The following is a 16,695-nucleotide window of genomic DNA, read 5'->3' on the forward strand; positions in this document are numbered from 1 at the left end:
GAATGAGGAGGTTTTCTTTTATATAAGGGGAGCTTCTTATAACGTGCTTTAGTAGGGTAAAGAAGCTTTTGAGGTTTGGTTTCTCTGGAAAGATAATTTGTGAACCTGCCCTTGCTTTCAACAAAAATATAGTTTGCATACCAGTGCATTTTGTATTACTGAGCACTGGCTGACAAATGGTTCTTAACTCGTCATTCACTCAGCCACTGTTTCTTGAATGGCATATGTGTGCCAGCTGTAGTAGGAACTTGCTAGGCTCTAGGACTAACCCTTATGAAACGGGGGTCCTGGGGGAAGCAAATGCATATAAATATAAACGTTTGAGGGGATATCAGAGGGGGTGCCTATAGGTGCAAAACTTCGTTCATTCTTTGCCCCATCTAGGAGGTTTTGTGTCTTAGCAGCATGTTCCATAGCAACACATCCCTCTATCAAAATATTCATCTTATTATTTTGAAATTCTCTGCTTAGGTATGTGTTTTTCTGACTAAGTTTAGAACTGGTTAAGGACAGCCTATGGGGTATGTATTATATATATCTAAACACACACATATATTTATATATATACACATTACCATTATAAATTTACAATATATTTATATATATACACACATATATATTTCTCCCTTTCTGTATATACACACACACCACACACATATATGTACACACACACATATATGAAATTCTACTGCCAAGCACAGAAAGTCAAAACTAGGCAAGGATTCTTTTAGTGTTCATGAAAAAATAGATGTGCTTAGTTGAGAGCATCCTTCAGTTGCCAGGGGAAAGACAGGATGGATTCACAAATGGAGATAGTGTTTTGTTTTTGTTTTGGTTTTTGTTTTTTCTTTGTTTAACTCTTGAATTCAAAATAATCCAGACTTATGGAAAAGTTGCAAAAATAGTACAGAGAATTCCCATATACTCTTCCCTCAGATTCCCCAAACATTTCACCCCATTTGTACTTTCTCTTTCTCTCTCTGTGGATATAATTTTTTTTTTTTTTCTGAAATGTTTGAGAGTGGAAGGTAGAATGCAGGGTAGGGTGAAAGGTGGAAGGAGAGAGGTAGGTTGGGAGGCTTTTTTTTTTTTTTTTAAACCTTCTGAGATGGAGTTTCGCTCTTGTCACCCAGGCTGGAGTGCAATGGCACGATCTCGGCTCACTGTAACCTCTGCCTTCTGTGTTCAAGTGATTCTCCTGCTTCAGCCTCCCGAATAGCTGGGATTACAGGCACCCACCACCATGCTTGGCTAATTTTTTGTATTTTTAGTAGAGGGGTTTCACCATGTTGGCCAGGCTGGTCTTGAACTCCTGACCTCTGATGATCCACCTGCCTTGGCCTACCAAAGTACTGGGATTACAAGCATGAGCCACTGTGCCTGGCGATTGGGAGGCTTTTGCAGTAACCCAGAGCGCTGTGATGAGGGCTGGACCTGGTTGGAAATGATGAGAAAGGTGAGAAGTGGTTAGGTCTGGCATATAGTTTGAAAGGAGAGTTTAAATGGGTTAGATGACAAGAGAGAGACGTGGCTCTGAAGGCATAGTAGCCCTTGCCCTGCTGGGCCGGATGAGACAGGCAGCCTAGGGCTACTACCGCACCCTGCGGGCGGCTCAGGACCTGGGCCAGCGGAGGAACCAGGCAGTGGTGCTGGCCAACTTCGGGACCCTGTGCCTGCACGCGGGTGCCAGCAGGCTGGCCCAGCACCACCTCCTGGAGGCCGTGCGGCTGTTCTCAAGGCTGCCCTGCAGGGAGTGTGGCCGGGACTTCACCCACGTGCTCCTGCAGCTGGGCCACCTCTGCACCCACCAGGGTCCGGCCCAGCAGGGCAAGGGCTACTATGAGTGGGCCCTTCCAGTCGCTGTGGAGATGGGCCATGTGGAGAGTGAGTGCCCCGGTTCCTCCTGTTCACCTTCCGGGGCCACTCGCATCAGGGCACACCTGGGGTTTGTGATTCAGAAACAAGTGGTGGTTTTTCCACCATCGAAAGTGCTGAGTCATGGCCAGCAGCAGATGTTGGCAAGCGCCCTGGAGACAGGCGGTTCCCATGCAAGGCCAGGCCCTCTGCCCTACTGGGGCAGCCAGCTCTTCCCAGTTTGCCCAGGGACCATGCTGCCTTGAGCACGGAAAGTCCTGCGTGCTGGGAATCCCTAGCCATAACCCTGGGATCAAGACAGGCTCTGCTGAGCTGGGACTTGGGGCCCCTCCATGAGCCAGGCCCTGAACGCCGGTTCTTGTGCCCGTCTTATCTGCTTGGTGTGTTGGCAGGCTGAGCACCTGTCATCCCACTTCACAAAGGACACGGGGCGGGTGATTGCCCGAAGCCGCAGAGCAGTTCATGCAAAAGCAGCTCGTTGTGCAGTGTGTGCCAGGCCCCACCCATAAATGGGGCTTGTGGGGTCCTCGGGTGGCAGGGACTGAGCGTGGGAATGTGAGTTTTAGGCCAGAGAAGCCACAAAAGGGTGAGTGGCGTGATGGCGGGGCAGCACTTGGCCCCGGGTTAGGGAAGCCTCTTAGTCTGGGACCAGAGGGTTGAGAGGATTTAGTCAAGTAATAGGTGGTGGTGGAGGGGCTGGTGGTGTAGCCTGTGTGAAGGACCAGGGATAAGCTAGTGGGGGTGAGTGGTGGTGAGTGAGTGGGGGTGAGTGAGCGGGGATGAGTGAGTGGGGGTGAGTGAGTGGAGGTGTGATGGGGGTGAGTGGGAGTGTGAGCGGGGATGAGTGGGGTGTGAGCAGGGGTGAGCGAGTGGGGGTGAGTGAGCGGGGACAAAGGGGGTGTGAGGGGCGGTGAGTGAGTGGGGGTGATTGAGTGGGGGTGAGTGAGCGGGGATGAGTGAGTGGTGGTGAGTGAGCGGAGGTGTGATGGTCAGTGAGCGGGGATGAGTGGGGGTGAGTGAGCAGAGGTGTGATGGGAGTGAGTGATCAGGAGTGTGAGCCGGGATGAGTGGGGTGCGGTGGTGAGTGAGTGGGGATGAGTGAGCGGGAGTGTGAGTGGAGATGAGTGAGTGGGGGTGAGTGAGCGGAGGTGTGATGGGGTGAGTGAGTGGGAGTGTGAGCGGGGATGACTGAGTGGGGGTGAGTGAGCGGAGGTGTGATTGGGGTGAGTGAGCGGAAGTGTGAGCGGGGATAAGTGCGGTGTGAGCGGGGGTGAGTGAGCAGGGCTTATGCAGGGAGGTGCAGAGTTAGGAGTGCGTGGGTTGGGTGCTGGATGGTGAGAAGCTCTTCTGGAGAGCTAAGCAGGGCCTGGGGCCTCAGGCTGTGGCTTGGCCTTTTCCCCAAGAGCACTGGGGAGCCATGGAGTGCTATCCAACAGTCACTGCAGACTGAGCAGTGAATGGACAGTAGGTGGGCAGGGCTGTCCGAAATCTAGGCCGCAGAGGATAGATGAGGAAGTTGAGTCCAGGGAAATGGCCGAGACAAGGGATACTGTTGTGGGTCCCCTCTGCCTTGCAGTGCTTTGTCATGGCATAGTGAGAGCACTCAGAGCTGCCTCCTGTGGCCTGGACCAGAGCCCCAGGGGCTGTGGCCAAATCTGCCCATTTCCCAGCACAGGCCTGGCACCCACTCCTGGCCCTAGGAGGGATGAGATTTTGGGAAGGACCATGTGAAGGGGCCCCGGTCCCACATATCTGCCCAAGGAGGGGTGGGGGGTTCAGACCCAGGCTTCTTCCCCAGGGGCATTCTCTGACTGGAAGGAGACCCTCCAGGAATCCAGCGCCCCAACCCCCACTGCAGCCTCCCGTGGCTCCTGGCACAATAGCCTGTGGCACCTCCTCCTACGAGGCCGTCCCCAGGGTGCTGGGGGATTCAGACTTGGAAATGCAGGCCAGGGAACGGGGATCATGCCTCCCTATCTCCCCACCCTGCCCTGAATGGTCAAGGAGACCGAGGGCGGCGCTGATACCCCACATGCTTACTTGGGGTCATTTTTGAGTCACTTTTGGTAGTTTGTGTCATTTTAGGAGTTTGGCTGTTGTGTCTAGATGGTCTGATTTGTTGGTGTAGAGTTGTTCGTAGTGTTTTCATGGAATCCTTTTATTTCTGTCAGGTTGGCAATAATGTTTCCTCTTTCATTTCTCATTTTAGAAACTTGGGTTTTTAATTTTTTATTTATTTCTTTTTATTAGAGATGGGGTCTCATCATGTTCCCCCAGGCTAGTCTTGAATGCTGGCCTCAGCGATCCTTCCACCTCGGCCTCACAAAGCGCTGGGATGACAGGCGTGAGCCATGGTGCTCAGTCTCTGATTTCCGTCATTTGTGTCCCTCTTTCTTTTCTTGGTCAGTCTGGTGAAAGATTTGTCAATTTTGTTATTATTTTAAAAAAACCCACTTTTGGTTCTGTTGATTATCTCTGTTTTTCCATTCTCTGTATTTTTACTTCCCATTTCCACTCTCATATTTATTATTTTCTTCCTTTTATTTGCTTTGGGTTTAGTTCATTCTTTTTCTAGTTTCTCAAGGTGGAAGGATAGGTTTTTGAGATTTTTCTTCTGTCTTTGAATGTAGACATTTACAGTTATAAATTTCCCTTTCAGCACTGCCTTAGCTGCATGTTGGAATTTTTGATACACTGTGCTATTTTTTTTTTTTTTAAAGACAGAGTTTTGCTCTATTGCCCAGGGTGGGGTGCAGTGGTGTAATCTTGGCTCACTGCAACTTCTACCCAGGTTCAAGCCATTCTCATGCCTCAGCCTCCCGAGTAGCTGGGATTACAGACATGCACCACCCTACCCGGCTAATTTTTATATTTTACTTTTTTATAGAGACGGGATTTCACCATGTTTCCCAGGCTGTTCTCAAACTCCTGGACTCAAGCGATCCTCCCGCCTCGGCCTCCCACAGTGCTGGGATGACAGGCGTGAGCCACCGCGCTGGCCCGGGCTGTGCATTTGTTTGCATTCTTCTCAAATTAGTTTTCAGTTTCCCTGATGGTCTCTTTGACTCACTGGTTGTTTAGGAGTGTGTAATTTCCACATATTTTTGAATTTCTCACATTTCCTTCACTGTTGATTTCCAGTTTCATGCCAGTACAGCTGAAGAACACCTCTGCTTTGGTCTCAGACCTTCTCCATTCCCTGAGGCTCATTTTGTGGCCTGGCACATGGTCTGTCATGGGGAATGTCCCATGGGTGCTCGAGAGGACTGTGTATTCAGCTGTTGTTGGGTGGTGTGTGTAACAGCTGTCCATTTGGCGTACCTGGTTTCCTGTGTTAATCTCCGGAATGTTTCTGGCACTAGAAAATCAGAAGCTTTCCACTGTTCCCAGCGCCCTGGCTTTGGGAGAGGTCAGTGAGCCTGTGGCTTGGGAGCCTGGATGCATGAGAGAAGCATGTGTGGGAACGCCAGGGCCCAGCTTTGAACCCCGTTCCCCCAACATGATGCCGTATGTGGCAGACATGACGCTTGGCTTTGCTCTCTCAGGGTTCCATCTGCGACAGGGGCTACTTGTGCCCCTGGCCTCATCAGCTCAGGCTGAAGGCGGCCCTGGTCCTGGCCAGAGAGGCTTTGTGAAGCAGAAATAGATGGCCTGGTGCAGGGGCCGAGCCTGGCCAGGACCTCAGCCCTGGGAGTTGTAAAGAAGGCCGGCCTCTACCATGAGCATCTGCACCAAGGTGTGCCCATGTAACTGTGTGTTCGGAATCTGTCCTGAAATGGGTGCATGGCCTGTCTGTGCTCAGTCTCCCCACCTATGGGGCCCAGGCTCACAGAGGTGTGAAAGAGGCAAGCATGGCGCAGGGTCCTCCGAGCCCAGCCAGCCTCGCTTCGATGCTGGGAGACTAATGTCTTCCATTTTGTCTTCTGCCCAGGCCAGCTGCGGTCCGTCCAGCGGCTGTGCTACTTCTACGGCACCGTCATGCCCAGTGAGGCCCAGCGTGTCATCTACCATGAGCTCCAGCTCTCCCTGGCCCGCAAGGTGGCCGACAAGGTGCTGGAGGGGCAGCTCCTGGAGACCATCAGTCAGCTCTACCTGTCCCTGGGTACCGAGCGGTAAGGGCTGGCTTTGCAGTGGTGGAGGTGGGGATGGGCAGGGCAAGGAGCGGGGCACAAGAAAGCTGGCCCAGGACCCCAGCAGCCCCTCTCCTTTTGATCATTTGGTTCCTTGGCATCAGATGCTTTGAGCTGGTGGGCCTGGGGTCGTTCCAGGGCTGCTGCTGGCCCGTGAGTCCCAGCTTGAGCCTCCCTTGTTGGGTCAAAGGTCATCTCCACCCCAGCAGAGGCAGTACGTGCTCTCTGGGCTGTTCTTCCTACTATGGTGGCTTTTGTCATCTGACCTCTGACTGCCCCGAATCTTCACTCCTGGCCTTCATCTGTCCCCTTAAATGTGACCACAGCAGCCACCTGTGGCTTCTCTCCCACAGAAGACAGAGCCAGTTGTGTCACCTGCTTCCCTGGGGCAGGGTTTCAAGGTCTCACATCCCATATGTGGCCTACTCGGCTTCCCCCAAGCATCCTGACCTGGTGGGGTAACCATGGCCCTGGCCACCCCACCCACAGGGCCCAGTGACATTGCTGCAGTCACACCCCCTCGAGTGTCAGACTTACTGAGAGAGCAGGGAAGGAGCCAGATTCCATGGGGACCTGGGAGACTGGCTCCAGTCTTGGCCTCAGGTTCACAGAAGGAAAATGGGCCAGTGTGCTAGAGCCATGCTTCTCAAAGTGTAGTCCCTGGACCAGCAGAGCAGCATCCATGTCACCTAGGAGCCTGTGGCAAGTGGGAGTTCTAGGGCCTGCCCCAGGCCTGTGGAGCCGTAAGCTCTGTGGGCAGGGCCAGCAAGCTATAGGGACAGGCCTCCGGGTGACTGTGATACCTGCACACCTTGAGAACCATCGGCCCAGATAGCCTCTGAACACTAACGGCTCCTGGTGCGTCTGGAGAAGACACAGGCCATGTCTGGGAGGCAGGGGAGATGGACTAGCACATTCCTCCTGCCACAGGGCAGCATGATGCCCAATTCCCTCAGAAGGATGTCCTTCATCTTTTCCATGCTGTGTGTGTTCACCCTGGCCCTCCCAGCACCCTGGGAAGGGCAGAACACTGCACACACAAGGGGGCCGTTCCCAGTCCGCACATTCCAGATTCATCTGTCACCAGACCCACAGGAGGAGGCAGACTGGTTCCAGGAGGATGAAAGCCCTTGTTCTGACACCTGTGTCTGATTCCAGGGCCTACAAATCCACTCTGGACTACACTAAATGAAGTCTGGGGATTTTCATTGATCTTCAGAAGAAAGAGAAGGAGGCGCGTGCCTGGCTGCAAGCAGGGAAGATCTATTACAGCCTGCAGCAGAGCGAGCTGGTGGACTTGTACATCCAGGTGAGTGGCAAGGGATGCAGGAGGACCCCTGTGCTGTTCACTTTCTGTCCATCCACCCATCCATTCATTCTTCCATCATCTATTTACCTGTTCATCCATCCATCCATCCATCCATCCATCCATCCATCCATCTGTCCATCCATCCATCCATCATTCATCCATCCTTTTCTCATCCATCTATTCACCCATCTATCCATCCATTCACCTGTCCATCCACCCATCCATTCATCCTTCCATCATCTATCTGTTTACCTGCTCATCCTTCCATCCATCCATCCATCATCCATCCATTCTTCCATCATCTTCCCATATACCTGTGGGTCCTTCCATCTATCCATCTATCATCCATCCTTCCATCCTTCCATCATCCATCCATTCACCTGTTTGTCTTTCCACGCATCCATCCATCCATCCATCCATCATCCATCCCTCTGTCCATCCATCCATCCCTCCGTCCATCCATCCATCTATCATCCATCCATCCTTTTATCATCCATCCATTCTCCTGTCCATCCATCCATTCACCTGTTCGTCCATCCATCCATCCTTCCATCTATCTTTCCATCATCCATCCAACTGTTCATCCTTCTATCCATCCATCCATCCATCATGCTTCTGTTCACCTCTTCGTCCATCCATTCACCTGTTCGTCCATCCTTCCATCCATCCTTCCATCCATCTTTCCATTATCCATCCAACCATCTTCCATCCATCCATGATGCTTTCATTCAGCTGTCCATCCATCCATCCATTCATTCATCATCCATCCTTTTATCATCCATCCATCCATTGACCTGTTCATCCATCTCTCTGTCCATTCTTCCATCCTTCCATCATCCATTCACCTGTTCATTCTTCCATCCATCCATCATCCATCCATCCTTCCATCATTCATCCACTCGCCTGCTCATCCTTCCTTCCATCCATCCATCCATCCATCCATCCATCCATCCATCCTTCTATCATACATCCATTCACCTGTTCATCCTTCCATTCATCCATCTATCGTCCATCCATCCATCCATTCATCCATCCATCATTCATCCATTCTTTTATCATCCATTCTTTCAGCCACCATCCATCCACCTGTTCGTCCATTCATCCATCCATCCTTCCATCATCCATCCATTCACCTGTTCATCCTTCCATCCATCCATCATTCATCCATCCATCCATCCATTTTATCCATTCATCCATTTATCCATCCATCCATCTATCATCCATCTATCCTTCCATCATCCATCCACTCACCTCCTGTTCATCCTTCCATCCATCCATTTATCCATTCATCCATCCATCCATCCTTCCATCATCCACCCATCTTTCCATCATCTATCCTTCCATCATCCATCCATTCATCTGTTCATCCTTCCATCTATCCATCATCCATCCATCCATCCATTTATCCATCCAGCCATCATCCATCCATCTGTCCATTCATCCATCCATCCTTTTATCATCCATCCTTTTATCATACATCCATTTATCATCCATGCATTCACCCGTCTATCCATCCATTCACCTGTTCATCCATCCATCCGTCCATTCATCCTTCCATCAACCATCCATTCACCTGTTCATCCTTCCATCCTTCCATCCATCCACCTGTTCATCCTTCCATCCATCTACCATTCATCCACCCACCATTCATCCATCCATCATTCATCCATTCATCCATTCATCCATTCATCCATTTATCCATTCATCCATATATCCATCTGTCATCCATCCATCCTTCCATCAACCATCCACTCACCTCCTGTTCATCCATCTATCCATCATTCATCCATCTATCCATTTATCCATTCATCCATCCATCCTTCCATCATCCATCCATTCATCTGTTCATCCATCCATCATCCATCCATCCATCCATCCATCCATCCATCCATCCATCATCCATCTGTCCATTCATCCATCCATCTGTCCATTCATCCATCCATCCTTTTATCATCCATCCTTTTATCATACATCCATTTATCATCCATCCATTCACCCGTCTATCCATCCATTCACCTGTTCATCCATCCATCCGTCCATTCATCCTTCCATCAACCATCCATTCACCTGTTCATCCTTCCATCCTTCCATCCATCCACCTGTTCATCCTTCCATCCATCTACCATTCATCCATCCACCATTCATCCATCCATCATTCATCCATTCATCCATTTATCCATTCATCCATTTATCCATTCATCCATATATCCATCTGTCATCCATCCATCCTTCCATCAACCATCCACTCACCTCCTGTTCATCCATCCATCCATCATTCATCCATCTATCCATTTATCCATTCATCCATCCTTCCATTATCCATCCATTCATCTCTTCATCCATCCATCCATCATCCATCCATTATCCATCCATTCATCCATCCATCCATCCATCCATCATCCATCTGTCCATTCATCCATCCATCTGTCCATTCATCCATCTGTCCATTCATCCATCCATCTGTCCATTCATCCATCTGTCCATTCACCCATCCATCATTCACCCATCCATCATTCACCCACCCTTTTATCCATCCATTCACCCGTCTATCCATCCATTCACCTGTTGTTCCATCCATCTGTCCGTTCATCCTTCCATCATCCATCCAATCACCAGTTTATCCTTCCATCCGTCCATCATCCATCCACATATCCTTTTATCCATTCATCCATCCATCCATCATCCATCCATGCTTCCATCATCCATCCATCCACCTGTTCATCCTTCCATCCATCCATCATCCATTCACCCATCCATTCATCCATCCATCCATCCTTCCATCCATCCTTTCTCCCATCCATCCATTCACTGTTCGTCCATCCATCCATCATTCATCCATCCACCCACCAATCTACCTATTAATCCATCCCTCCATTCATCTATCTGTCAATTTGTTTATCCATACATTCATCCACCATCTATCCATCCATATGCACATACATCATCTACCCTCCACCCATCCATACATTATCTACCCACCCATACATACATACACACATCATTCCACCCATCCATCCATCCATCCATCCATCCATCCATCCATCAATCCACCCACCCACCCACCCACACATCCACCCACCCACCCACCCACCCATCCACCCATCCACCCATCCACCCACCCGTCCGTCCGTCCGTCCGTCCATCCATCCATCCATCCATCCATCCATCCATCCGTCCATCCATCCATCCCAGCATTAATCTATCCACACACTCATCCATCCATCTATGTGTCTACATCTCCTCATCCATTCATCCATCCATCCACTCATTCCTAAGCCACTGCTGAGCACCTGTTGTGTGCCTTTTTCCTCCCTCCAACTGGTTCCCTCATATCCTCCCCCAGTGGCCAGCATCTTCTCCCTGAGGGCAGAGGCGCAGCCCCTCACAGTGCCCAGCACCTGCTCAAATACAGCACATGCTCAAATAATGTGACCACTCAGTTAACACACAGAAGAACTTGCTCCAAGCAACACGTGGCACATCTCCTTACAAAATGAATCTATCATAGTGGCTGTTTTCAGAGGCTTTCCCAAACACAGTGTGGTCCGGAACAAATTGTGAAGCCCACGAGCCTGGTGAAGCTTTCATTACTGAGCACCTGCTGTATACCTCCTTGAGCTGAGGAGAGGGATCAAGAGCTCATGGCCAAGAGGGGACCAGGCCCACCCACAAACACTGTTGATGTGGCAGGGATGTGGCAACGCAGAAAGGAGCCAGGGGATGGGCTCCCAGCAATCTGGGGGCCACGGAGACTGGTGTGAGTGCAGGGGGAGTGGGCTAGGGCTAGCCCTGGTGGTAGGATTCACAGGTGTCGGGCTCCTGGGCTGCAGCTGCTCAGTTATCTCCTGGCACTCAGGTGCATCAGTTCATTGTCCTCATGCCAGTGGTGGGGGCAGCCCTAATGCACAGGGTCTGAAAAATGCTCAGGTGTACCTGTAGTGTGTGAGAGGAAGGAGGCTGGAAAAGGTGGGCATGGCCACCTCACCAGGTGTGGGTCTTGAGGGAACTTCTGTCTCCTTTCAGGTGGCACAGAATGTGGTCCTGTACACAGGCGACCCCAACCTGGGGCCGGAGCTGTTTGAGGCAGCTGGAGACATCTTCTTCAGTGGGGCCTGGGAGCGGGAGAAAGCTGTGTCCTTCTACCGGGTGAGCTGGCCTGTGGGCTGATGTGGGTGGGCCTCAGGGGGGCACCTGGAGGGCTGAGGCACAGGTGTGGCAGGGCAGAGGCCTCCCACCTGGAGGCAGGGTCACCCATGCACATGCTAGTTTCCAAGTGGTCTCACCGGGCATGATATTGACCGTGCCCCTGCCTGGGACAAACACTCGGGGCCTGGATGTGACAATGGCTCTACCCTTGTACCTGATGATCTCAAGCAACCATGAGCGGGAAGTTCTGTCCCCATCTTTCAGATGAGGAAACTGAGGCTCAGAGAGGCACAGGGACATGTCAGAGGACACACAGCATGTCAGTGGGAGGCCCGGGTCTGCATGCACCCCGAAGTGGGACGGCTTCTCCCTTCCTCTGAGCTCACGGTGTGGCTCAGTCCTGGGCACAGATAAATGTGGTGTTTTTAGAGCAGAGAGGAGTGCTGGCTCCCCCGAGTCAGACCCCCGGTGGCCAGGTGGGAGAGACGGGTCTGAGGCTGCCGGGTGTAGCTGGATGGGCCTCAGGTGACTCTTCAGCCCCCAACTTGGGTGTCTGAACTGTGTGTTATCCCAGAGCACAGAGCTGTGTGGAGGTGCAGGTGTAGCTGGGGTGTGGGAAGCTCCAAGCACATGTTTGAGCTCTGAGGAGGGCGCTGGGCAAGGTGGGTGCTACGGGAAACCTGACCCCACCTGCCTGTGTGGTAGGACCGGGTCCTGGCCCTGGCAATGACTACAGGCAACCGCAAGGCGGAGCTGCAGCTACAGCTGTGCAACAAGCTGGTGGCACTGCTGGCCACACTGGAAAATCCCCAGGAGTGCTTGGAGTTTGCCTACGTGGCCCTAGCACTCAGCATCACTCTGGGTAAGTCCCCTGAGCCCCACCCTGCCAGGACCCACACTGTGCCAGAGCCCAGCCTCCAGGACTGCAGGGCAGGAGCTGAAACAGCTGCTGGATTTTCCTGGTCTCCTGTCCAGGCAGGCAGATCTGCCCAACTGGCTTCCCCGTCCGGCTGTGCGGCACAGCCCAAGGTCTCTCACGCAGTGCAGAGCTCCCTGCCTGACTGAGCTCTGTTTCCTCTGCCTGTTCCCGCTGCTGACCACAAGGGCCGCCCAGTGTGCCCTCTGCCTTCCAGACATGCCAGGCATCTCGTTGGTCCCTGTATGTGCCAGGCTGAGTGGCATATTCCCTTTCTCTTGTACCCTTCCCACCCTCATCAACCACCCAGCTCTCTGGCTGATAAAATCCCAATTCCCCTTCCAACAGTCTGCCCCTTAAGGCCGGGCATCCCCTGGTGCTGTGCCAGGGTCGTCTGTCCCCCTCCAGAGACAGGGAACCCTAGGCAGGCCGCATGCCCCAGCGCCTTGTGCCCTGTGGCCCAGTACACAGTAGGTGTGCAGCTGACTCCCCAAAGTAGGGGGCTCCGATTGTGACACACCCAGGAGGAGTCGGATGTTATGTCTGTGGGTTGCCTAGAGCCGGGGTGCCTGGGAGCACCTGGACTGCATGGCTTTTGGGCTCCCCTGGTTAAAACCAGTGAGCATAGGCAGGTGGCTATGTGTAGGCACAGAGCTGGGCCATCCAAGTCCGACTTTGCCAAAGCCTCACAGTAGACGGGGCAGGCCTTATTAATTCTGCTTTGCAGATGGGAAAGTGAGTCTGGGAACCCAGAAGGGACTGGCCAGAGCTGCCCAGGTGACCGCAGGTGCCTGGAGGCAAGCCAGGTGTGCTGCCTGGGGTCTGCATGCCTGCTCCAGAGGGGCCTGTGCCCTCCCTGCCCCAGGGAGCCACATCCTCACACCTGCCCCTTTGGCCTCCACCCCAGGGGACCAGCTGAATGAGCGCATGGCCTACCACCGGCTGGCCGCCCTGCACCATCAGCTGGGTCATGGCAAGCTGGCAGAGCACTTCTACCTCAAGGCCCTGTAGCTCTGCAACTCGCCGCTGGAGTTCGACGAGGAGACCCTCCACTACGTGAATGTGTACCTGGTGCTCGGTGACATCATCTTCTACGACCTGAAGGTGGGTGGGGAGGGGCAGGGCTTGGGGTGTTCCCGGCCCCCTTGGAGTGGGATCTCCACCCAGACCCCAGAGGCCTGGGTTCCAGCCTTCCTTAGGAATGGCCCAGTGGCCTCCCTGGAGCTCTGCACGTGGCTGGAGGAGCCGGCAAGGTCAGCAGATACAACCCAGCTCCCAAGCTGGCCAGGCCCCACCCTCAAGAACTCAGTCTCAGCCAGGGAGGCTGACACATGAGTGGGCAATGGTGTCCTCTGGATAAAGAAGGAGGATTGCAGTCGGGGGGCCCTCCTGGAGGAGATGACACCAAAGCTGATTCTTGACAGTCAAGTGTCAAGTTGCATTTAACAAAGAAAACAGGGTCGGGAGAAGGACATTTCGGAGGACGGCATCATCCTCGCATTGAATCAACGTTGCAAGATCCAACCCAAATCCTGGCGCCTCGTCTAGGAAGCCTGCCCAGGGTGCCAGCCTGCACTGAGCAACTCCTTCCTGGAGTTCCGAGACACCTTGAATTTTCACATCACCCAGGAAGGGTGGGGTGGGACCAGTGTCTTACCATTGGGTTCACAGACAGGGAAACCCCAGCTCAGGGCAGGTGCGGTGGGGCGGGGCCCCAGCCAGCCAGGCTGAGGCCTTGCTGGGTCGGGTCTGTCTCGAGGGGAGGTGCTGTGCTCCCTCTGCCCCCAGCCCTGCAGGGGTAGAGAGCTGGGACTGTCAGACTCAGACCTGGGGTGTCTCCACCCCTCTGCCCAGCAGGCACCGCCCCTCCTCAGCATCGCACCGGCACCGCGTCAGTGCTCCTTATGGGCTGAGGGGCCAGGGCACTCCAGTCCTGCGGCCGAGATCTTGGGGGCCTTAGAACAACATGAGGAGCTGGGGCAGCCCTAAGACCCCGCCCCGTATCCCCCACCGCAGGCCTGGGGCTGCCGGGAAGGCCCCCGCCCAGTGCTGACGACACCTGGTGGTCAGAAGTGGTCCCCGTGGCCTCCCAAGTCCCAGCCAGACAGGGAGGTGCCAAGTGTCAGACCTAGAGGGACGCTGCTCACCGCTCAGGGGCTCACCTGGGACCCAGGGGGACGGGCCTCCCAGAAGAGGCCTTTCTCTGTTTTGGTCAAGCCTGCCGCCCACTCCGCCTGCCCAGGAGGAAGGAAAGGGCCAAGTAGTACCTGAGAGGCCAAAGTCCATGGTTGGGGTTGAGGGGCAGAGGCCTCCTTCACCTCCTTCCCATGCACAGCCCTCCTTCCCATGCACAGTCTTCCTTCCCATGCACAGCCCTCTGGGCCTCATCGTGACTATGCTGTCAGCGCAGGCCAGCTTCCCACAGGGAGACCCCCTTGGAATTCCCCAAGGGCGGCTGTCTTTCCAAGGCTACACCCTCCTCCTTGTGTAGTAGGCTCTGGACCCAGGGCCCAGAGGAGTAGGAGAAAAAGCCGGGCTGCATGGGGCCTGGAAGGCTGGCAGAGAGGCAGGGGTAAATGGGCATCTTTGCCGATTGCCTCTAAAAAGGGGTCCCCTTTAGTCTACACGTGAGAGCGAGCCCTGGAATAGGTAGGATTAGGTGTGTCCTGGCTCAGCCTGCCACTCACTAGCTGCTGCACACACTACAGGCACATGGAAATGCACACGCAAATGCACACGGGCACAGGCACACGCACACACAGACACGCACACACACACAGGCATGCACACAGGCACACAAACACGCACAGACACACAGGCACCCAAATATGCACAGACACATGCACAGGCACACGCAGAGACATATGCATTGGCTGGCTCCTTCCTGTTTAGTTGGGATGCCCCCACCCCTTCAGGAAGCCTTTGCCTTCCACCCCCGGCTGAGTCTGGGGCCTCCTGGGCCCCCCACAGGCTCCTGGGCTTCCCTCTGCCACAGCCCGGGCCACCCTGTGTGGTCAGTGTTCACTCCCAGGTCCCTCAGACTGGGAGCAAGGACATTAGGCTCAGCCACGTACCCAGCACAGAGTCCAGTGTTCGGCTGGGCCGAGGGGCATTGGATGAGCAGTGGCGGTGACTCGGGGCCTTCTCACGCCCCTGCGCCGTGTGTGGGGCGGGGCAGTGGGGGAATGGACTGCTGCATCTTGGACTTTGTCCTTGGCCCTGGGAGTCATCTTGAGATGGTAAAGAGGGACAGGCTAGGCATGGGTCTTAGAGAGGTCCCTTGGGTGACCCCATGTGGAGGAGGCGCCTGGGGAGAAGCCGGGTGGGGGATGGGAGGGTCAAGGAGGAGGTCTGGGAGATGGCATCCCAACCCAGGGATGGTGAATTTGAGCCAAAGATGCATTGAAAATGGGAGTGGATGTCTGGGGAGTCACACTCCGTCAATATTTCAGGGAACATTGCCAGAGAGAACACCTGTGAGATGGTTTTGTACCTGGCCTGTCCCGTGGAGGGCCTGGAAATGGTCAGCATGGACAGGGGCCAGAGGGGAGCCTGGGTCACTCAACGCTGTGCCCCTGCTGTGGCTTGGAGCCACGGGCCCTGCATGGAACTCTCAGAGCAGGCAGGATCTGCCCTGACCTCAGCCCATGGGGAAAGCAGCCACTGCCTGCAGAGAGGGTGGCACTGGGGCAGGAGACTTGGGGTGAGTGGGGCGTAGGGGCAGTCAGGAAGGCTTCCAGGGGTGTCAGGGTCATCCCCACCTCCTGCAGCTGAGACCACAGCAGTGTCACAGGCTTCAGGGTTCATGGGGTGAGCCAGCATTGGCTGGACATGTGGAATGACCTGGAGACAGGAACGGCCTCTGGGAAGACGGGCTCCGAGTCCCCCTTTTGCTGAGCATGACCTGTCCCCTTCAGGACCCGTTTGATGCAGCCAGGTACTACCAGCTGACACTGGCAGCCGCCGTGGACCTGGGCAACAAGAAGGCACAGCTGAAGATCTACACGCGGCCGGCCACCATCTCCCACAACTTCCTCCTGGACCGTGAGAAGTCGCTCTTCTTCTACCAGAAGGCCAGGACCTTCGCCACAGAGCTCAACGTCCACAGGGTCAACCTGCCTCCTCTGCCACTCTGCGGGTGGGCCCCCTGGTTGGCCCCCAGCCACCCTCGCTGAGGACAGCATCCGAGGGAGTGGGTTTTGTGCAAGGAGGATGGTCTCCTCCCTGTCCTGGTGTCTCTCGTGGCTCATTTTCTGGGAAATGGAGGCGTGAAAGCAGGGTTCAAATAGCAATAAATGGTTTTTTTTTACAATAACATA

General features: G+C 54.0%; 1 protein-coding gene across 14 annotated transcripts in view; it reads left to right on the forward strand.

The window, feature by feature from the left end:
* LOC135971337 (SH3 domain and tetratricopeptide repeat-containing protein 1-like) overlaps positions 1–16,695 on the forward strand; it is a 52,097-nt gene extending 35,402 nt beyond the window's left edge. For 3 of the 14 annotated variants that reach the window (XM_065546510.2, XM_065546512.2, XM_065546513.2), the window contains 2 exons: positions 5,807–5,987; positions 7,164–7,265. In XM_065546510.2, the coding sequence (XP_065402582.1) occupies positions 5,807–5,987; positions 7,164–7,197 (215 nt within the window). In that variant the 3' untranslated portion in view covers positions 7,198–7,265. Of the gene's footprint in view, positions 1–4,550; positions 5,285–5,806; positions 5,988–7,163; positions 7,315–11,337; positions 11,461–12,165; positions 12,931–13,283 lie in introns of those variants that run through there. The other 11 variants (XR_012413947.1, XR_012413948.1, XM_073993910.1 and 8 more) reach the window with 8 other exon arrangements.

Source organism: Macaca fascicularis, chromosome 6 (genome assembly GCF_037993035.2).
Source record: "Macaca fascicularis isolate 582-1 chromosome 6, T2T-MFA8v1.1".
Taxonomy (NCBI): Eukaryota; Metazoa; Chordata; class Mammalia; order Primates; family Cercopithecidae; genus Macaca; species Macaca fascicularis.